The sequence below is a fragment of the Triticum urartu genome, chromosome 7A (genome assembly GCF_056163025.1).
Source record: "Triticum urartu cultivar PI428250 chromosome 7A, HENAU_Tu73, whole genome shotgun sequence".
NCBI classification, from domain to species: Eukaryota; Viridiplantae; Streptophyta; class Magnoliopsida; order Poales; family Poaceae; genus Triticum; species Triticum urartu.
This window is the reverse complement of record NC_141879.1, coordinates 706487211-706509176: the sequence shown is the minus strand read 5'-3', so window position 1 is coordinate 706509176 and position 21966 is coordinate 706487211. Positions and strand designations below refer to the sequence as shown.

General features: G+C 45.3%; 2 protein-coding genes, 1 long non-coding RNA gene, 1 other non-coding gene and 1 pseudogene across 4 annotated transcripts; 1 reads left to right on the top strand and 4 right to left on the bottom strand.

The window, feature by feature from the left end:
* Positions 1–3255: 3255 nt before the first annotated feature.
* On the bottom strand, positions 3256–7765 carry LOC147961846 (uncharacterized; annotated as a pseudogene).
* A 3605-nt stretch (positions 7766–11370) lies between these two features.
* On the bottom strand, positions 11371–11565 carry LOC125526229 (U2 spliceosomal RNA). The gene has a single exon (XR_007291638.2). It is a non-coding gene; the product is annotated as a U2 spliceosomal RNA (small nuclear RNA).
* Positions 11566–12711: 1146 nt separating this feature from the next.
* On the bottom strand, positions 12712–14941 carry LOC125521938 (uncharacterized). Its single transcript, XR_007289511.2, has 2 exons — positions 14629–14941; positions 12712–13024 (listed from the first exon to the last, which is right to left on the bottom strand). It is a non-coding gene; the product is annotated as an uncharacterized LOC125521938 (long non-coding RNA).
* Positions 14942–16271: 1330 nt separating this feature from the next.
* Positions 16272–17492, top strand: LOC147961845 (uncharacterized). The gene has a single exon (XM_087533965.1). It carries the CDS (start codon positions 16272–16274, stop codon positions 17490–17492), a length of 1221 nt encoding a protein of 406 aa, XP_087390091.1.
* Positions 17493–17513: 21 nt separating this feature from the next.
* Positions 17514–19463, bottom strand: LOC147961844 (uncharacterized). The gene is made up of 7 exons (XM_087533964.1): positions 19416–19463; positions 19113–19333; positions 18724–19036; positions 18539–18640; positions 18338–18463; positions 17941–18209; positions 17514–17676 (listed from the first exon to the last, which is right to left on the bottom strand). The coding sequence occupies exons 1-7, from the start codon at positions 19461–19463 to the stop codon at positions 17514–17516; spliced, it is 1242 nt and encodes a 413-aa protein (XP_087390090.1).
* Between the last annotated feature and the right edge of the window lie 2503 nt (positions 19464–21966).

Genomic DNA, 21966 nt, shown 5'->3' with positions numbered 1-21966 from the left:
AGCATTACAGGGCGATTGCATTGCATACAATAAAGCGACAACCATATGGCTCCTGCCAGTTGTCGATAACTCGGTTACAAAACATGATCATCACATGCAATAAAATATAGCATCATGTTTTGGCCATATCACATCACAACATGCCCTACAAAAACAAGTTAGACGTCATCTACTTTGTTGTTGCAAGTTTTACGTGGCTGCTACGGGCTGAGCAAGAACCGTTCTTACCTACGCATCAAAACCACAACGATAGTTCGTCAAGTTAGTGTTGTTTTAACCTTCTCAAGGACCGGGCGTAGCCACACTCGGTTCAACTAAAGTTGGAGAAACTGACACCCGCCAGCCATGTGTGTGCAAAGCACGTCGGTAGAACCAGTCTCGCGTAAGCGTACGCGTAATGTCAGTCCGGGCCGCTTCATCCAACAATACCGCCGAACCAAAATATGACATGCTGGTAAGCAGTATGACTTGTATCGCCCACAACTCACTTGTGTTCTACTCGTGCATATAACATCTAGCATAAAACCAGGCTCGGATGCCACTGTAGGGGAACGTAGTAATTTCAAAATTTTCCTACGCACACACATGATCATGGTGATGCATAGCAACGAGAGGGGAGAGTATGTCCACGTACCCTCGTACACCGAAAGTGTAAGCGTTATGACAACGCGATTGATGTAGTCGTACGTCTTCACGATCCGACCGATCCAAGTACCGAACGTACGGCACCTCCGAGTTCAGCACACGTTTCAGCTCGATGACCTCCCGCGAACTCCGATCCAGCAGAGCTTCACGGGAGAGTTTCATCAGAACGACGGCGTGGTGACGGTGATGATGACGCTACCGACGCAGGGCTTCGCCTAAGCACCGCTACGATATGATCGAGGTGGAATATGGTGGAGGGGGGCACCGCACACAGCTAAGAGATCAAGAGATCAATTGCTGTGTCTAGAGGTGCCCCTGCCCCCGTATATAAAGGAGGGAGGGAGAAGCCGGCCCTAGAGGGGCGCGCCAAGTGTGGGGAGTCCTACTAGGACTCCCAAGTCCTAGTAGGATTCCCCTTTCCTTTCCGGAGTAGGAGAGAAGGAAAGAGGGGAGAGGGAGAAGGAAAAAGGGGCTGCACCCCTTGTCCAATTCGGACCAGAGGGGGGGCGCGCGCCTCCTTTCTTTTGGCCTCTCTCCTCTATTCCCGTATGGCCCAATAAGGCCCAATACTTCTCCCAGTGAATTCCCGTAACTCCCCGGTACTCCAAAAATACCCGAATCACTCGGAACCTTTCCGATGTCCGAATATAGTCGTCCAATATATTGATCTTTACGTCTCAACCATTTCGAGACTCCTCGTCATGTCCCCAATTTCATCCGGGACTCCGAACTACCTTCGGTACATCAAATCACATAAACTCATAATACAATCGTCACCAAAACTTTAAGCGTGCGGACCCTACGGGTTCGAGAACTATGTAGACATGACCGAGACACGTCTCCGGCAAATAACCAATAGCGGAACCTGGATACTCATATTGGCTCCCACATATTCTACGAAGATCTTTCTCGGTCAAACCGCATAAAAACATACGTTGTTTCCCTTTGTCATCGGTATGTTACTTGCCCGAGATTCGATCGTCGGTATCTCAATACCTAGTTCAATCTCGTTACTGGCAAGTCTCTTTACTCGTTCCGTAACACATCATCCTATAACTAATTCATTAGTTACAATGCTTGCAAGGCTTATAGTGATGTGCATTACGAGTGGGCCCAGAGATACCTCTCCGACAATCAGAGTGACAAATCCTAATCTCGAAATACGCCAACCCAACAAATACCTTCGGAGACACCTGTAGAGTACCTTTATAATCACCCAGTTATGTTGTGACATTTGGTAGCACACAAAGTGTTCCTCCGGTAAACAGGAGTTGCATAATCTCATAGTCATAGGAATATGTATAAGTCATGAAGAAAGCAATAGCAACATACTAAATGATCAAGTGCTAAGCTAACGGAATGGGTTAAGTCAATCACATCATTCTCCTAATGATGTGATCCCGTTAATCAAATGACAACTCATGTCCATGGCTAGGAAACTCAACCATCTTCGATTAACGAGCTAGTCAAGTAGAGGCATACTAGTGACACTCTGTTTGTCTATGTATTCACACATGTATTATGTTTTTGGTTAATACAATTCTAGCAAGAATAATAAATATTTATCATGAAATAATGAAATAAATAATAACTTTATTATTGTCTTTAGGGCATATTTCCTTCACCCTTCGACCAGAAAACAAAAATGCAATCAGGCCCTTGACATGCCAAGCTCGGATGTACTCTTTCGCCGGCCATCTCACGGCTGAGCGTTGCCGCCCACGTCGGTGCCTCGACGACGGCGGAGCTCACTAGCGAGGGTTGCTGCTTGGCTGCACCCGTGGTGCGCGCCGCCGCGCCACTGCTTCTGCTTGTGCACTGCTGTTGTTGCTTGCGACGACATGCCGCTGCCTGCTCCGGTTCCGCACGCCGCTGCCGCCGCTGCTTGCGCCGGCATGTCGCAGGCTGCTCCGGTTCTGCGTGCCGCGGCCGCGCACTGCTCGCGCTCGTGCTACGCCCCACCGCTGTTCCTTGTTTCGATGCTGTCGTCACTGGTGGGAGGTCGCGGAGGCTCCGTGTGCAGGTCGTTGCGCTGCCGCCATCACTGCCTGGAGGTCACGGCCGTTCTGTGTAGTGATTCGGAGCCAGAGCCGACCCTAGTCCCACACCCCATGCTTCCAGGAGCAGGCGTCAGCCAACTTGTGTGCCTCGGCCATGGCCGCCAATCTCGACCGGGACTACGTCGTGGTCATGGCAGGCGCGAGGCTAGAGTCGCCACTGCACGTCAAGGAGGCGGCTAGCACCTTGACCCAGGCCGCGGCAGCGGTGTAGTTCGGCGGCGGTGGCCTGCGGGAATGGCGGCGGGGGCCTGATCCCGATTGGATCGAGTAGAGGAGGGACATATGTTTTTTAGGGAGGTTTTTTTTTAAAAGTCCAATCTAACATCGTCTATTGTGAACGTTATGCCACGTCATCGATTGCGGCACCCACATGTCATAATCGCAATTAAAATGCCCAAGGGGACCGATCAATGCTTTCTTCAAAAGATTAGACCCAAATTCATAGAAGAGTGTTTTCTACAACCCGGCGTTTCAATGTGGTGATTTTCTGCAAGTCACTCCCTTTTCTTTAGACAGCAGCATCAAATTGAATGCAAGCTAGCTTCCCCTTCCCAGCTAGCCAACCCAAAATCTGTCTGCCTGCCTGTCAGCAACTCAGCATGCTGTTTTTGCATATACAATTCGTATGGCACCACCACTCACTGATGAAACCTAAGTGAAACAACTCCTTCCTCCCAGAATTAGGCCAAGCCATGGTCAATCTCCTGCTAAAGGCCTCCCTTGATTAACCGGTTGGAGGTAGACCACAGGATACGCGACCAGGTGACGGTGATTTCCAGCTTACACATGCCACCGAGATCAAGCATGCCACGGCTTTGACCTGCATCCAGAGGCGCAAAGGATGCCTTACCCTCTGCCAGAACCTCATCATGGTCACGACCACCTCGACTCACCACGCCGCGGACTATCAGTTGCCCAAACCTCTCAACAGACACAACACGACGCGACAGCTCAATTGACGATCGTCAGCAACAACAAGCGCCTTCTCTTCTCCAGAGTCGAGCAGCATGACATTCATGTCACCCACACTGCCGATACATGCAGTAAGCTGGCCTCGGGACCCATCTGGCCATGACCCCTTGACGATCTGCACAGCGATGATGGCCTCAACGGAAGACACCACGAGGCCACATGTTAACTCCAATGTACTATGCTTGCTGGTGTAGAGACTGCTACTCACGCAGGATCAGAGCATGCACTATCCAAAGCTTACGCATAAATTGATCTTTTCACAACATAAGAAGCGCTCGAATACCAAAAATATATAATAGAACACCTGCACCCAGGCCCTCTCTATCTAGCCATCCATTCCCTGCATCGCGATTCGTGCAAATAGATTTCTCTTTTTTGTTTCTCACATAAAACATGTTTTGAAGTTCAAACCTTTGCAACGTGGCAAAGCTTTCTGTCTAGAATCTAGGATAAATCTTTAAGAATTTTTTGTCGAACATAAATATACAAAAAATGATCTAGTTAGAAAGCTTTGCCACACCGCAAAGATTTGAACTTCAAGACATGTTTTATGCGAGAGAAACAAAAAAGAGAAAATTTCATATAGAAAGTTAGTTGTGTTGCACATATCTTAAAGCAATATTGGACAGCCAGGATACCAGAGCCAGGGTGCAGGTGTTCTAAAAATCCACGTCCGCTTGAATACAAGGCTTAGATCGGTGTCCTCAGATTCTGTACTTCCCTTCACTTTCAGCATGGCCTCGAAGTACACATACCCATTATAGACCACGACACGGGTAGGACCTACCAGTACTAAATATGGATCCTACATACAACACAAGTGGTTAAGTTGACATCCAGAATGGCATAGACTATAATCTTGTTCAGATTTTTTTTACACTGGTAAATGGAAGAATACAATATAGAAAGTAAGATCGACTGTCATGCATTCTAATATGTGACGTAGTCTTCATGGTGATTGATTATATGGCATAATGTTATAGCTTATAGAATCTATAAATTAGTATGCATTCAATCTTCATAGTTAACCACTCATATTGAACTCCTATATGACCAGAACTTTTACATAATTTCCTTAGTTTTGTTCGGTTCACAATAGATCAAGTTGTCTATATTGTTCTGGATTAAGCAGTGCGGATAGAAATTTTACACTTGGGAAGCATGGTATTTGCCAAAAAGCAATAAAGTTGGATAGTCACATGTCAAGTACTATAGTACAATATACAGTACCCTCTAAAAGCTCATTAAGAAGGCAACCAATTCAATTAAACCGGTCAGAGTTGCTTCAATGAGCATAACAATAACATGATCTCTATGTATGGGGGTAAAAAAGAAGATAGGTAGGTACGCAAGGATGTGAATTTTTGGGACATGCGGCTACGCGTTGCCGATATCCTGGTCGTCCGCCAGGGCGCTGCGATTGCTACTTTTAATAGGACTTCTGCAATACGCGCGCCGCGTGAATTCCCACTTCACAAGAATACGCTATACAACTCAGTAGTGGACCAGGCATGGTTCAAGGTACAGGCAGCATTCAATGGATCAGACGAGAAACAAAGCCCCGGCCCGGGAGATGGGGTAACTCTCGTCCTTCAGTGGGTGTGCATAACAAGAGGAGATGGCTTCAGCAGAAACAGAGATTAACAGGCTAGTGTATCGACACTATACTTGATCTGGAGTCTTTTGTTTATTTGGTTACGACTGAACACTATACTTCATCTTTTTTATTTGCCGTATCATCCTTTGTTCTGGTTTGGGACGTTCTAGGGCCGGGGATCGTGGGAGATACAGGTTCGTCTATGATAAATGATGATTTTAATCATTCCAGGGTTCCTTGATTGCCTGCCATGCATTTACAGCGGGGTGACAGCCATTTAAAGGAATGTCGGCAGCATGTGCAAATTGTATCATATATGAACCTTGATTAATTTGTTAGGAGATTATCATGATTAATGTGATTGTTGATGTTTTTTTGTGTGCAGTCAGTCTTTGTCAGGACTCGGGAGATTATTATGGTTAGATATTGCTGGAAACCTTGATTAATTTGTAATGGTGAAGGTGAAATTGAACTCACCTGCTTTGTTTATTGCTTAACGAACCATGAGACCATAACACAAAGCTGTTTGCGCTGTAGGTGAACCAGGCAGCAGATACTAGAACATACATTGATGAGCTTGATGGAAAACTAATTACTACTCCCTCCGTTCCGAATTACTTGTCGTAAGTATGGATGTATCTAGATGTATTTTACTTTTAGATACATCCATTTCTTCGATGAGTAATTTGGAACGGGGGGAGTAGCTATTACTCCCTTCGTTTCAAATTACTCATTGCAGAAATGAATATATCTAAAACTAAAATACATCTAGATACATCCATACCAAATTGGCAAGGCACGTGATGAATATGTTCTTCAGCCAAGCTTGGTTGTCTTCAAGAAGTGAGACGTGGTGGGTGAAGATCAGGTGTCGGTGCACTTACAGACCGTGGAGTGCAAGAGGTGGTGGTAGACTGTGGACTGAATATACTTGCCCTCCCACTTACAGAACATGCATCCTCCTACATGCAACGAAATTTTGTTAGCCGGGATGAGTACACGGGATGGATTGAAAAATCGATGATGAACTTACACCATGACATGCAGCCATCCATAAGCACCGGCCTCGCTCGTGGCTTTCACACTAATGGAGGTGGTGTGGTGTGGCGCTGCGTTGAGACGTGAACACATGCTTGTGAACTCCGGCCAGACTCTGAGGAATGAAGAGTGAGCATGAACAAGAATGGTTGGGCAGCAGAAACAAGCAAGCTGGAGGTTTAAAACGAGCGAGGGGAGCGTGGTGCAGATAACCACTGGGACTGACATGTACTCGATGCGCGTCTCGATTCAATGCATGACGATGCCTTGTGGGCCATCTGCTAGCGAGGTCAGAGATAATAAGCAAGCTATACAACTTGTATACAGTCAATGGAATTCATTATACAGGCTCGAGGCTCAATGTATTTGAACGGCACGAATCACGTGAAAGCGGGCGGCCGTGATTCCGACCTCGCGTGGCTGGATGTCTACTCATGATTTATCGGGTACCTAAGGGATAATTAACAGAAAACATTGCACTATGCTCCACAGCAAGGACCAAACAAAAGAACCTGTTGAGTGAGGGTTTGGCAGTTGTCCCTCGTGTGGTTGAAAATAACATTGCGACTGTATTCCAGCTTGTCGCGCACAGCGACCATGCCCAAACACATCAGCGGCCACTGCAAATCCCCATCTAACCCCGCTACCTTGACAGTAAAGATCTGCACAGTAAGCCTGTGCTTGGTGTCATCAGGCATAGGGTTGTCCGCGAAACACATGGCAGGGATACGCGCTGCAGACAAGTCAATTCAGTTAAAGATTACAGAAAATCCTAGTGGGACATATGCACGAATCGACGGAATTGTCACACAGTTTTAACCCTAAATCTGTGTCTGTATCTACAATGATTGCTTGACGATAGAGAGCTTTACAAGCATGGAGGAACATGATTCAATCGCACTTACTGTTACGCTCGAAGTCGAAGCTCTCGAAGTCCTCCCTTTTTGCCAGTTTCATTTCCAGTTCCTCGCGGCCAAGGTCATAATCCAGCTGCCACCTGTCCTTGCTGGGGTCGGTAGTTTCCTCCGGCGATGGTGGCGCCCGGGCTTGCTCTGCTACGTATTTCCGCGCGGCGCGAGCTCCTTGTCCCCGTTCTTCCTCCTCCACTCCGTATCTTCCTGCAACAGCGCCGCCCGCCTCTCCTCGGTGAGCTCCTCCGGCACGACCGGCGGCGCGCCGGGGTTCGCCTGGTTCAGCCTCGCCACCGCATGCTTCAGCCTATCCTCATCGAACACCTGCTCGAACGAATCCATCAGCCACGGCACCACCTTCACCGTCTTCGTCGCCCCCGCCGCCTTCTTCCGCCGTGGCTCATCTGCCTCGGCCTCGGATTCTCGCTTCGTCGCCGCCGTATCCAGGTCCATCTCGATCACAGCGGCTTGCCAAGATCGATCGGAAACACACAGAGGGGGCGGAGATGAAACTAGATCTAGCCAGTGAACGAGTTAGGTAATTTTTCTGGCCCAAACACAAAAGGTTTGTTTTTTTTTTCTTTTCGGGAAGGTTTGTATATTTTTGGGGGCCTGCTACACGTCCGCCCAGCTGGGCCGCGAGCTGTTAGATCTGCCGCATCGACCGGCCGAGCACGCCTCCACCATTGCAACATAGGCCTTGTTGCAGTATTATTTCTGCAACACAACTCTTGTTGCAGACTTTTTTTGCAACAACTGTTTGATTGCAAAAATATATTTGCAACTAAGGTTTTGTTGTAAAAAGAAATTTCAACTTAGGTCTTGTTGCAAAAAAAAATCACAAGTTTTCTTGTAAAACATAAACCCGCCATAGACCATTGCAACACTACATATGTTTCAAAAGCATAACCCCAGTTACATGAAGGATGGTATGTAGGCCCTCACTTGATGTTGTCATTCAGGGAAGTTGGCGGACGCGGCCACTGCAATCCGCCAATTGATAGTAAGCGTTTTCCATATTTTTTTGACCAAATGTTTGATTTAAGATCCGTTTTGGCTGTCATTTTTGTCTTGATGAGATCTTCAAAATAAGATCATTGTTCACTGTGTATCTAAAGAAATATTATTTTTTTCTCTTTTAAACTTGACTCGGAACTTGATGTACCGGAAGCATGTGCACGCGGGACGCACATCTGAGCGAAAGACAGATATTTCTCACCGACAAACTACAAAACATGTAAATGTTACACGCAAGTTTCGAGTTCCAAAAAGCATAAAGTGTTTTTTTTAAATATACCTAATATTGACCTTGATTCAAATAGACCATCCAAGCAAAGAAGGCAGTCAAAATGGTTCTGAAATCACACAACTCATTTAAAATATATGACCTCTTTTTTGTTTGAATAAAAAACATACAGATTTCTTTATAGGAGAGGGAGGTGTAAAGTACTCGACAACCCAGCGGGGAGTACATACCGTATTTGGCCCACCGGGTTTTGGAGCAACAACACGAAATGCATGTCGACAACCTTGGGCCAGACGTTCACCACGTATATACTCCCTCCGGTCTTTTTAGTTCGCATATAAGATTTGTCTGAAATCAAGCTTTCTAAAGTTCGATCAACTTTCTAAAAAAAATGTCAACATTCACAATATGGAATTAATATCAGTAGATGCATCATGACTTAAATTTTCATATTGTATAATTTTAACATGATAGATGTTGATATTTTTTCATGTAAATATGATCAAACTTTATGAAGTTTGACTTCAAACAATTCTTATATGCAAAGTAAAAAAAGACCGGAGGGAGTACTACAAATTTAGGACATGAATATTCAGTGACCGTCAATTGTGGCCGTATTTTCCGACGAATGGCCGTTTCCACTAGGTGGTCATTCCCAGTGAACGATTTCATTCGCTTCTCCTCAGCTCCGATGACGAATGGATCGAGTTAGCAACCAGACCCCCTCTCGTGTGCGGAAAGCATGAAGAGACCTGTTAGGTCTGCTCGGCCCCACACTGTCAGCCAACCCCCCAAAACCCACACTTTCCCTCACTCTTCGTTACCTTCTTGCCGACGAGGAATTCCCCCCTTCGTTTCACCCCCACATGGATCTGGTTCCTCCCCCTCTATGTTCCTGTAGAACCTTCAGGCACCATGGCAAAAGTGCCACGAAATCACGATGTTTGAACGGATCAAATCAACAAAACATGCAAATCGAGATAAATATGACACCCCCAAATCCTTTCCCTTCCTCAACTGCCATCAGTTTCTGCCTAATATTGCCATGGTTGAAAACAGGGGTACTTTTGCTCCCCTAGATTAGAAGAAGGATGTCAAAAACGCAGCAATTGCAAGACCAGCTGAGTGATGGGCATTGTTGAGGAAATCGTTAACTGGTAGCTGCTCAGTCGGCTGGTGAGTAGGGGATTAGTAGGCTAATCGGCAAGTTAATCGGTCATTTAATCAATTAATCGGACAATTTATCGGGTAATCGGCTACTCGAGGACCCTATGAGTAGGGATTAATCGGCAAGTTAACTGGTTAATCGGATGAATTCTTGAACATGGGTGATGGGTCCGGTCCGATGAAGGGCGTGTTCGGATCTCCTCCAGCTTCACAAAACTTCTCAAATCCAGCTTCTTTTTGTGGCTTCTAGCTTCACCTGGTGATCCAGAAACCGTTTTGCTTGAATTGACAGCTTCTCGTAGCGCTGGAGCCCAGCTAGGAGGGTTGTGGCCCATTTGGCACCGACTGGGCCAGCTAGAGGCAGCTAATTTAGGCCCAGTGCATCGATTCACTGGAGATCGCTAGATTCTTTTCTTCGAGCAAGGGGGCAGCAAACCGTTTTCTTTGGCGGTGGCAACACCCTGTAAATTGAGCAAACTTACCATTCTCCAATTCGTGTTTTTGCACTGCAATCGGTCATAGCTTCCTAAAGCTAGCTTCTCGGAGATATTTCGTTCGGCTCAGATCTGCTCCAGGAATTTATGAAGCGTGGAGTGGGAGGAGCTCCGAACACGCCCGAAGCCCTTTCAAGAGAGCATAGTGTGCTAGTTGACTCTGAAATTCTAAAGCAGTAGTAGCAGACCCAGGAGAATGGACTTGGCCTGAAAAGTGATATTGCCACTTGGATGCAAAAAGGGGTAAAAAAAAACTAGCTGAATGGTTAAACACAAAAAGTTATTAACCTTTTTATAAACTTAAACACGACAAGTCATACTTTTCAGTCTGTTGAACCCATAAACTTGCAGACACTTGGATTAATGTCTTAACATTGAAAGAAAATTTTAAATTAAAAGTAAATCATGAGTAAATTATGCTACACGTACTACACAAGTATCTTTTACATGTTAAACTTCGACATTGTCTAAAGTTCTATCGTTGCTACGATGATGAATGTTGCATGCATCTCAAAGTCAGACATACTATATGATCGCAAAATTAATGTCGTTTGATTATGTGATCTCAAATGCTTGATTTTAGCTTTTTCTGATTGTTGGCCAACCTTTAAGAATTTTCGGGTTGTTGATGAATCAGGCATGTTCAACCCAGAAGATGTTATGTACAGAATGATGTTGTTGTAAGGTATCTGGTTGTTTGTGGATTGATGAAGCCTTTTCCCACGTGATTTATTAAATATTTGTGCGCATCAATTCAATCCTTCAGTCAAATGGTTAATACCACTTCCCTATGTTTTTTCTCCTTTCAATCAACATCTGCTTTGGTCCTAGCTACAAGATATATTATGCTATAAACTATCAAACAACAACCCCACTATTTCTTGGGATATAAATGATACATTTACCAAAATGTCGGCTCTTAGTGTTTGTCTAGTTATTTCAAATTTTTGAATGCGTTGAACCATCTTTAATGGCGGTAGACTAATATTAGCTGGCAAACTACCACATGATGGGCTTGAGATTTCAGTGACTTTGTCTCGGCTGACTTAGGTGAGCTAGCTCATTGGTCAGGTGACATAACGTCAGTCAATCTGAGCCCCTCATGATGAATACAGGCTACCTTGTTTTCTTTCTATGTGGGAAGACAACTACAAAGTTATGTAAAATAATTTGGATTTAGCCTCAAAAAAGAAAATTGGTTTTGATTTAGTTAAGAAAAAAATTATTTGACTTGGTTTGGTTGGGGTGCGCCAATCAAGGGCTATAGTGCAACACCCATGTGACACTCAGGGCTCAGTAGCAAGCCACTATAACGAGCCCTCTCCACAAAAAAATTAACTTAACATCTCATGAATCCGTAGATCCATGTATCAGATATTAAATTGATAAGAACAGATACTACACTTGATCTTAGACAAGAGGTCGAGAAAGATATGATTTGAACCGTGACCCACTGTCCTGTTTTATTGGTCCCCTAAACCGCCTCCGCTGAGGTGCGTAGCGATATGGGATTATATATTCCACCAACGCGTCAAAGCTCAAAGCTGCGTTCGTCCTTCGCCGAGCCGGACAGATGCGCGGCATAACCTGCTCTGTGCCTGTGCTTCCTACTGTTTGGGGCCTGCCTAGAAGCCCATCAACAAGGTCACGGCCCACAGATATCGATCGCCCCAGTTTGTTTCGGCTAGGACGAACTGGGCTGTTAGTGCACCCACCAGTCCCACGAAAAAGAAAAAACTAATTAGTGCCTTAGACGTCGCTCAAAAAAAATTAGTGCCTTAGACTTGCTGAGATTTTCGCCTAAGAAAACAGAGGCTCACTTGCTAAAAACAAAAGGACTAGCAGAGATTGGAGTATATCTCTAAAAAAAGCGGAGATTCCCAATTCACAGAGTAACTTTGTTTTTCTTTCAGACAACAAGCTGAGGTTCAGATGATATAAAGAAACTGATGTGAGATTTTTAGCTTCACGTGCCAACGACTGTGTGCTGTAAATAAACAAGTAGCAAAGCGCCCTGATTCCTCTCTCACATGGAAGAAATGCAATCTAAGATCCAAACAAGTAGTCTCTTGTATGCCCAGTGAAAGAAGAGAGGGGAAATATCCTGTGCTCCGACGCATCTGGTGCTCCAGGTACTCCCTACACAGCCAAAACGTTGGATGCAGAATGTAGGGACAGGATGAAATCTCAACGTCCCACCCTTCAGATTTTGCAAAAAAAAAAACCATGTAGGTACAGAATAGCAGTCACAGTTGCATCAAGTTGCTCCAAAAATGTGCTGCTCCAGTCAGGAACAGAAACACGCCCTGTGTAGCATCTTTGGAACAGGTTTCGTGAATTCATTCCTAATCATTTCTAAAAGAATATACCATTGATAAGAATTAATTCCCAATCTATTTTGGGAGTATCAACCAGCAAGTTTGAACTGAGAGTGTACTTTCTGTCCATCGTGTGTCGTCAGCAGGTGCTTACTTTGTGTTAATGCTTCCAGCTTCATCCAACACAGAAATATACTAGTACAAATAGTTTCGTGGAATTTCCAAACTGGGCCAGCTTACAACAAGCAAAATAGAAACCAGGCTACAATCAAAAGAAGCTAAACTATTGTACAGGATGAGAAACTAGACAACAATATTCAGGAAGCAGCCAACGCCCTCTTTCACTTCGTCGGTCTCCCAGGCCAGTAGTCACACTCACGAAACTAACAACACTCTTGTGCATGTTACAGAAAAAAGAAAAAGGACAAGAGGCGCTAGCTGCAACACAGCGGCAACTAGTTGTACAAGCTGTACCAAAAGTCTACAATAATGTAACCAGTTTCATATAGCACACGAATAAAGGCATTTCTCATCCATTATTTAATCGCGAAGTGATCTCTGCTCCCATGGGTTGTGCTGCAAAGTATCAAACAAGTTCTAGTCAAATGTTTGCAAATTCCAGTTTTGGAACAGAAAGATCAGGGACATCATGTACCATCATAGCTTGTAGCTTCACGCTGATGCATTCATCGTGCGTAAATACAACAAGTCTATGGTACAGAGAGTATCGTGGATTTTCCAAGATAAAAAACATATATGTTCCATAGGAAATGCACAACATAAACATTCAGCAAGTCGATTTGAGAAGGTAAGCTAATTCTAAGAATAAAGAATTAGCAAGTCCATGATCCGAGATTTGTAATTATGTCTATTGTGCAATTCATTTCTTTCTATCACTTACAGGATTGAGAATCTGTAGGTAGCTCTGGCTGATGGAACCGAGTTGCACTCATCAGTTGTGTTATAAAATGTGACACCATATAAAACATTTGTGGTAAGAGTACAGTGAATATGTAGCAGTGGAGTTTATTAGCTCCAGTTTTGTAGGAATAATTAACAAATATCCTCTAAATTGGCACACGGTTTCTTTTTGCAGGACCTTGTGCCTGCCAATACTCTTCCAGGGGAGTTCCTATGTTCTAGCAAGACAGCAGGTTATAGCTCTGTAAGTACTCAGTTATAAGCAAAATAGTGGAACTGCATTGGTGGTGCGCATTGTTACAAATATTTGTCTATGCAATATATAATGATAACCTTGTCCATTTCTTAGTATACTTTATCCATTATTATCCTTGTGTACATGAGCATGAATGCCAAAGTTTTGTCAAGTAACAAGAACTCATGATTTTGGGAAACAGACTATTCATAGCAATGCTAAACAACATCTGAAAAATTCTTACATGCAAAGCTATTTATGTTCCACATGGAATTTCAGTAAGCAACTTGTAATATAGATTGCTTCCCATTTTCTCTGAAGAACAGGCAACAACAAATATAAATGCCGTTGTTGATACGCTGCCACAGTTTCACCATTGCAAAAACAGCAACCCTGAAGGTGGCCTGGAGCAGATGCATACCATACACATTGGATCTGAAAGGTACTTAAGTTAGGGGACATTAATTTCCTATCTGTGCACATATATATGTCAACTGTGTCGATTGTTCTTCTGCATATCTGTGGGCAAGCAACAATCTGAGAGACACTGCTTGTTATATCTTGGTCATGTTCATGTATAGTAGCACAAGGAAAATGATCTCTTAATTCAACAGTGTCACTCTTCAATAGCAAATTGATCTGACTAGATGGGCGTGGACTTACTATTATTACCCTCCATTAATTTGTACAAGTGCTAGATGCTTCATCCACATCAGACCAAATTACTTGTTCTAAGTTGCTGATATTTTACTTCGAATCGGATAAAATTATTTCAAACTCTTCTCTGGTCATAAATTACGGACATTTTTCTGTAAGTAATTTCTCGATATTTAGCCTAAGCAAAATATAGCAAGTTGTTTCAGTGATTTCTAAAAAATGTAGTCTAAGAAAAATACAGAGAAATATCACCACAGTTAATCTCAGCTAGGATTAACTACATCTAACACAATCAGCATGAAGGGGATGGCGGATTAGAACCAAAATACACAACAAAAACAAAAGGTTTTAACATCCAAAGTGATACCTGAAGGCTGGAGTTGTCTTCTCCAGCGTCAGCGGATGGCGGATCTAGCCGTCGGCTGGTGGCGAAGGTAGGCGTCAACCGATGGCGGAGCTAGCCGCCGGGGTGTGGTGACGGGATGGCGCCGAGGTGGAGAATGGTGGCGCGGGGATGGGGTGGTCAGTCCGCTATACGTAGGAACAGGTCGAGGTCGCAACGGAGCAGACGGTGAGGTTGCGGCGCAGCAGTCGGCGAGCTTCACTGCCGGAGCCTGGCCCTATCTGTTCGTGTTCGTTCAAGCGAGGCAGCACAGGTTGGAGAAACGTTACTGCTATTCTGTACCTACATGGGGTTCTTTTTGCGAAATTTGAAGGGTGGGGCGTTGGGATTTCATCCTGTCCCTACATTCTGCATCCAACGTTTTGGCTGTGCATGAAGTATCGGGAGCACCAGATCCTTCGGAGCATGGGATATTTTGGCAGAAATCACATATTTGACCTGAAGGCGAAAGCAAATCACAAACTAACCTGTTTCTGAAAAAATTTCACTCTGCTGACTCTTTCGTGTGGCGCCCGACAGCTAGGCGCCGCACACTACTATGCAGCGCCTCTGCCTTAGGCATCGCACCTCCTGCCAGCGTGGCAGCTCTGGTCCAGTTGCGGCCTCACAGACAGCACTGCAGCGCCTAAGCCTTAGGCGCCACACTTGTAATGTGCAGCGCCTAGCGCTTAGGTGCTGCACAGTTTGTGTGCCACTTAGGCTGGCCCCACCCTCTCTCCCCTCCCACCCCCACCCCACCCAAACCCTTAGCCTTGCGCCCCTCCTCTCTTCCCTTCTTCCCCCCCCCCTCAAATCCTTCTCAAATCTTGCAAATCCGGAGTATTTGACCGTGGATTTCGAAGCCAACCCCTCCCTTAAGGTAATCTCCTCCGATCCCCTCGTTTTCATCCATAGGAATTGTCACATTTGCTCAAATCTAGCTAGTTTGGGGAAACCCTAGTTTTGGCTTGGTTTTGAAAATTTGTGTTGAATCATGTTATGTTTCTTTGCTAATTTGGTATGGTTAGGCTTTCATAGTATGCTAGGGTTAGGTTTATGTGTGTTTGATGTTGGTGTTAGGGTTATGCTATGTTTAGGGTTGTGGTAATTGTTATGTGGGGGTTATGGTTATTAATTCATATATATGTTAGGGCATATGCATTTTGTGCAAATATTTTTGTTAAGTACTTACTTGATATATGTGTGTTTTTGATTATTATAGGGATGGGGAGAACATGTGTTTATATTCATCATCTGGATAAAGAGGCCTTTTTGAAAGGCAATGTTGAGACGGATCCGGATGAGCTTGACATGGTGTTTGAGAGTAGTCCTAGCTATGCGGAGGTCTTGGAACAAGTGAGGAAGGATTTGAATTGGATGGACCCAAGTGACGTTGTTGAGTTCGAGGGAAGGCATAATGTTGGTTTTGGAATGCACATCCGTTGGAAGACAATGCGTGTGAACTCTGAGCAACGTTGGGTTGCATACAAGGAGACGGTTGCCGAATCTCTAGACAAGGCTCTTGAGTTATTTGCCTCCAAGAAGGTTGAGTCTACTTTGAATTTGGACTTGAACCGGAACCCCTCCCGTTGGTTGCTAGCACTCCCCCACCCATTAACCAAGATCAAATGAGTGAACCTCATTTCACGCAACAAGATTGGCCAACATTGAGCCTGACTCCAAACAACCAAAATGAAGATTTTGAAGAGGAGAATGATGAATACGAGGAGGATGACAACGAAGTTGATCTCCATGACAACAATGTGGGTGATCTCGACCAATATCATGTGCAAGAGACAATGGACCAATTCATCCATTTTTCCCGTGCATATGCGTCGGACTCGGATGATGATGGTCCCGATGAAGAAGTTGATGAGGAGGGGTTCACGCCGAAGGAGGCCCAAGCATTCAAGAAGGTATTCGGGCGGGATCACAAGACACCATTGTTCAAGGATCTTAGTCTCACGGATGAAGCCGTTATGGATGGTGGCAAATGCATATCTCTTGGAGCCAGGCCAAGTTCTCACCGTGATTTGGAAGATGGCAAGAACGGGATATATCCCGGTTGTGAGTTTCAATCCTTCTTGGAATTGAAGATGTGGCTCGACAACTACTCGGTTACACATTACCGTCCACATAAAGTGGCCAACTCGGACGTCAATGTGCATTACACAGTCAAATGTGAAGTGCCAAGATGTCCATGGATTGTGTGTGCAAGGCCATGGAAAGGAGGTCCCCCTTGGCGCATAGTGAGTTGTCTACCAACTCGCATGTGCCGGCACAAGAATGCGGATGGCGAGCTTGTGTACCAACAACACAGACAACTCACGTCCGAGTTCATTGCTTACAGGTTATCCAACCAAATATCCACACTTCCAATAATGAGCATCAAGAGTGTAATTGACCTTGTGAAAGCCATCTTTCATTACAAGGTGAAGTACGGCAAGGCATGGAAGGCGAAGCAAGCCGCATTCAAGATGTTGTATGGCAATTGGGAGGAAGCATACAACCGACTCCCTAGGTTGTTGTTAGCTATGCCCGCCACAAATCCAGGCATGGTTCACGTGGTTGAGCCTCATGGGCACCAAACATTGATTCATAACGGGAGGACCGTCCGACTATTTGGCTGTGCATTTTGGGCCTTTGAGCAATGCATGAGGGCATTTGAGCATTTTCGGCCCGTCATTGCCATTGATGGCACGTTCTTGACCGGACAATACAAGGGCACTTTGTTGGTTGCAATAGCAAGTGATGCCAATAACCGGGTGTTGCCTTTGGCTTTCGCTTTGGTTGAGGTGGAGAACAATGATAACTGGGAGTGGTTCTTGCAGTTGGGCGCTGCACTCTGACTTGGTATTTTTCATGGACGGTCAGTGCTGCAAGCCTTCTGTGGCTCTCTGGATAGCCATGGCTAGTTGAGCAGCGCCTATGAAACGGGCGCTGCACTGTATGGTGCGGCGTCTAAGTGTTGGGCGCTGCATAGTACAGTGCAGCGCCTGGGTGTTGGGCGCTGCAGTGCTGTTAACTGCCAAACTACAGAAACAGATGCCATTTTGGCCTCATGCAGCACTCACATAACTTGCTTGAACATCGCTAAAATTACTGTAAACTGCACATACTGAACAAAGACAACTAATAACTTGAACATCACATCATTTAGGACAATTCAACATTCCTACTAGCTCGCAAACACAAATACCACACTAGTAATAGTTCACCAACATATAACATAACATCACAAGTTCATCAACCTAATGAAACGGCTACAAGAGCACTAACAAACACAAGCACTAATGCCTTCCGCGCGTGTTCCTGGTGCCACGCCTGCAGGCAATCTTCTTCTTCCTGGGTGGACGAGCCTCCTCTTCCTGCACTTCCTCCTCCGCCTCCGCCTCCGCCTCATGATCCAAGCTAGCCATCCGCGAGGTCCCTACGACCACCTTTGGGTTGCCCCTGTTGTCAAAGTCGTTGGGCGTGTACCGGTGTCTGGGCTGCCTAGGCTTGAACACATATGGGGACCGAAGTTGAGCATCCGCCAAAGTCATGTCATCATCAAGCTCATCGCCCTATCACACAATCAAACAATATGGTGAAGACCGATGTCGTAATCAAGTGAGAATCACATCTAAAGGATTAGTCATACCTCTTGGGTGACCGCACCCTAATCATCCAGATAAGCATGTGAGGAACTCACATCGTCCCTCTGATGGTGAGATGAGGGGTCTGATGGTGTACCAGACCTAGAGGCAGATGATTCATCAAATTCGGGATCGCGGCAACCGAGAAGATTCGATAACCGCCTTAACTTCTTGGCCTGACGCTGTAACATGAACAAGTGTATACGATATCAGACTCCGCAACATAGACTGGCTCTCATAGTGAATGCGATATGTACCTTGAGAAATGCTCGTAGTGAACCATCATCATTGCCTTTTCCAACCGGTGTTTCCTCCAGAATAGACTGGCTCTCATCAGCTGCTTTCTTGATCTCGGTGCGCTGTGGATGAGAAAGAATGAACACGTTAGCCATTCAAACATGTGTAATACGGCCAACAGGAAAGTAAAGAAGAAACACTTTACCACATAGTTAATCACCGGAACAGCAGGGACTCTGTGCCCTACCCTAACATCTCTGTTGTATTTCCCCTTTGATAGATCCTCAAAGTTTACAGGTTCTTCAAGAATATCCTCATTATATGCCGACGGGCATATCTCAAATCGAGTATTTTCAAGAAGCCATCGTATGTATTTATCAAAAGCAAGTGGACTATGCTCACGAAGCTTGGCGCGTGCACTGCTACGAGCTTCCTCCACACAAAGCTGGAAGCGGGTAACATACGAAGCATGATGCTTGTCCCAGTCCTTTATCTTCCGCCGCCTTCTCCTGTCCAACCTGCATGGTACAAAACCAAACATTAGCAAAATCAAGGAGTGACGATGCTTAGTCAATACGGTTCATGCTCTCTTACCTATGAAGTGCTTTGTCCGTATCCACCCATTCTGGCGGGTGAGGCTGGAACAGACCAAACTGACGACACACGCGATGTGGCAAATGAAACTCAACAGCCCAGTTGCATATCAGTGGGCACCGCATACGCCAGAGATCCCTATCCCGCAAGCACATCGGGTTGATGGTAAACTCCGGGGTGTACCCAAGTCTGTCATCGGCGCCATATGGCTGCCATTCCACCTATGAAATAGGGCAACAATGCAAAATTGGTGAATTTTTTTCAAGCAAACGTGAGAAATGACTGAAGTAATGACCTCGTTACCTGCTCAGGTGTAATCGTGTCCAACTCGGCAACGTACTTCTGGTACATGAGATTGACATCGTTCGTCATCTCGAAAACCACATCCCACTTGTAAGCCGTCAATCAAAGCAGAATAAGATGCATAAAGGATAAACATCACATGCAATCAATATAAGTGATATGATATGGCCATCATCATCTTGTGCTTGTGATCTCCATCTCCGAAGCACCGTCATGATCACCATCGTCACCGGCGCGACACCTTGATCTCCATCGTAGCATCGTTGCCGTCTCGCCAACTATTGCTTCTACGACTATCGCTACCGCTTAGTGCTAAAGTAAAGCATTACAGGGCGATTGCATTGCATACAATAAAGCGACAACCATATGGCTCCTGCCAGTTGTCGATAACTCGGTTACAAAACATGATCATCACATGTAATAAAATATAGCATCATGTTTTGGCCATATCACATTGTCGATAACTCGGTTTCAAAAAATTTCCTACGCACATGCAAGATCATGGTGATGCATAGCAACGAGGGGGAGAGTCTGATCTACATACCCTTGTAGATCGCAACGGAAGCGTTGACACAACGTAGAGGAAGTAGTCGTACGTCTTCTTCCTGATCCGACCGATCCAAGCACCGTTACTCCGGCACCTCCGAGTTCTTAGCACACGTACAGCTCGATGACGATCCCCGGGCTCCGATCCAGCAAAGCTTCGGGGAGGAGTTCCTTCAGCACGACGGCGTGGTGACGATCTTGATGTTCTACCGACGCAGGGCTTCGCCTAAGCACTACAACGATATGATCGAGGTGGAATATGGTGGCAAGGGGCACCGCACACGGCTAAGAAACGATCTCGATGATCAACTTGTGTGTCTAGAGGTGCCCCCTGCCTCCGTATATAAAGGAGCCAAGGGGGAGGGGTGCGGCCAGCCCTATGGAGGCGCAGGAGGAGTCCTACTCCTACCGGGAGTAGGACTCCCCCCCCCCAATCCTATTCCAAATAGGATTCCCAAGGGGGAAAGAGGGAGAGGGGTGGCCGGCCACCTCTCCTAGTCCTAATAGGACTAGGGGAGGGGGGGAGGCGCGCAGCCCTTGTGGGCAGCCCTTTCACCTTTCCACTAAGGCCCACTAAGGCCCATATGATTCCCGGGGGGTTCCGGTAACCTCCCGGTACTCCGATAAAATCCCGATTTCACCCGGAACACTTCCGATGTCCAAACATAGGCTTCCAATATATCAATCTTTATGTCTCGACCATTTCGAGACTCCTCGTCATGTCCGTGATCACATCCGGGACTCCGAACAACCTTCGGTACATCAAAATGCATAAACTCATAATATAACTATCATCGTAACCTTAAGCGTGCGGACCCTACGGGTTTAAGAACAATGTAGACATGACCAAGACACGTCTCCGGTCAATAACCAATAGCGGGACCTGGATGCCCATATTGGCTCCTACATATTCTACGAAGATCTTTATCGGTCAGACCGCATAACAACATACGTTGTTCCCTTTGTCATCGGTATGTTACTTGCCCGAGATTCGATCGTCGGTATCCAATACCTAGTTCAATCTCGTTACCGGCAAGTCTCTTTACTCGTTCCGTAATACATCATCTCACAACTAACATATTAGTTTTAATGCTTGCAAGGCTTATGTGATGTGTTTTACCGAGAGGGCCCAGAGATACCTCTCCGACAATCGAAGTGACAAATCCTAATCTCGAAATACGCCAACCCAACATCTACCTTTGGAGACACCTGTAATGCTCCTTTATAATCACCCAGTTACGTTGTGACGTTTGGTAGCACCCAAAGTGTTCCTCCGGCAAAAGGGAGTTGCATAATCTCATAGTCATAGGAACATGTATAAGTCATGAAGAAAGCAATAGCAACATACTAAACGATCGGGTGCTAAGCTAATGGAATGGGTCATGTCAATCAGATCATTCAACTAATGATGTGACCTCGTTAATCAAATAACAACTCATTGTTCATGGTCAGGAAACATAACCATCTTTGATTAACGAGCTAGTCAAGTAGAGGCATACTAGTGACACTTTGTTTGTCTATGTATTCACACATGTATTATGTTTCCGGTTAATACAATTCCAGCATGAATAATAAACATTTATCATGATTATAAGGAAATAAATAATAACTTTATTATTACCTCTAGGGCATATTTCCTTCAGTCTCCCACTTGCACTAGAGTCAATAATCTAGATTACACTATAATGATTCTAACACCCATGGAGCCTTGGTGCTGATCATATTTTGCTCGTGGAAGAGGCTTAGTCAATGGGTCTGCAACATTCAGATCCGTATGTATCTTGCAAATCTCTATGTCTCCCACCTGGACTAGATCCCGGATAAAGTTGAAGCGTCTCTTGATGTGTTTGGTCCTTTTGTGAAATCTGGATTCCTTTGCCAAGGCAATTGCACCAGTATTGTCACAAAAGATTTTCATTGGACCCGATGCATTAGGTATGACACCTAGATCGGATATGAACTCCTTCATCCAGACTCCTTCGTTCGCTGCTTCCGAAGCAGCTAT

Excerpts from the sequence above, each read along its gene's own strand:
- LOC147961845 (XM_087533965.1), top strand. The coding sequence starts at position 16,272 with ATGAGTGAACCTCATTTCACGCAACAAGATTGGCCAACATTGAGCCTG.
- LOC147961844 (XM_087533964.1), bottom strand. The coding sequence starts at position 19,463 with ATGTACCAGAAGTACGTTGCCGAGTTGGACACGATTACACCTGAGCAG. Across the intron at positions 19,334-19,415 it reads ACACGATTACACCTGAGCAG|GTGGAATGGCAGCCATATGG; the intron begins GTAACGAGGTCA and ends CCTATTTCATAG. Across the intron at positions 18,641-18,723 it reads TTCCGGTGATTAACTATGTG|CGCACCGAGATCAAGAAAGC; the intron begins GTAAAGTGTTTC and ends TCTCATCCACAG.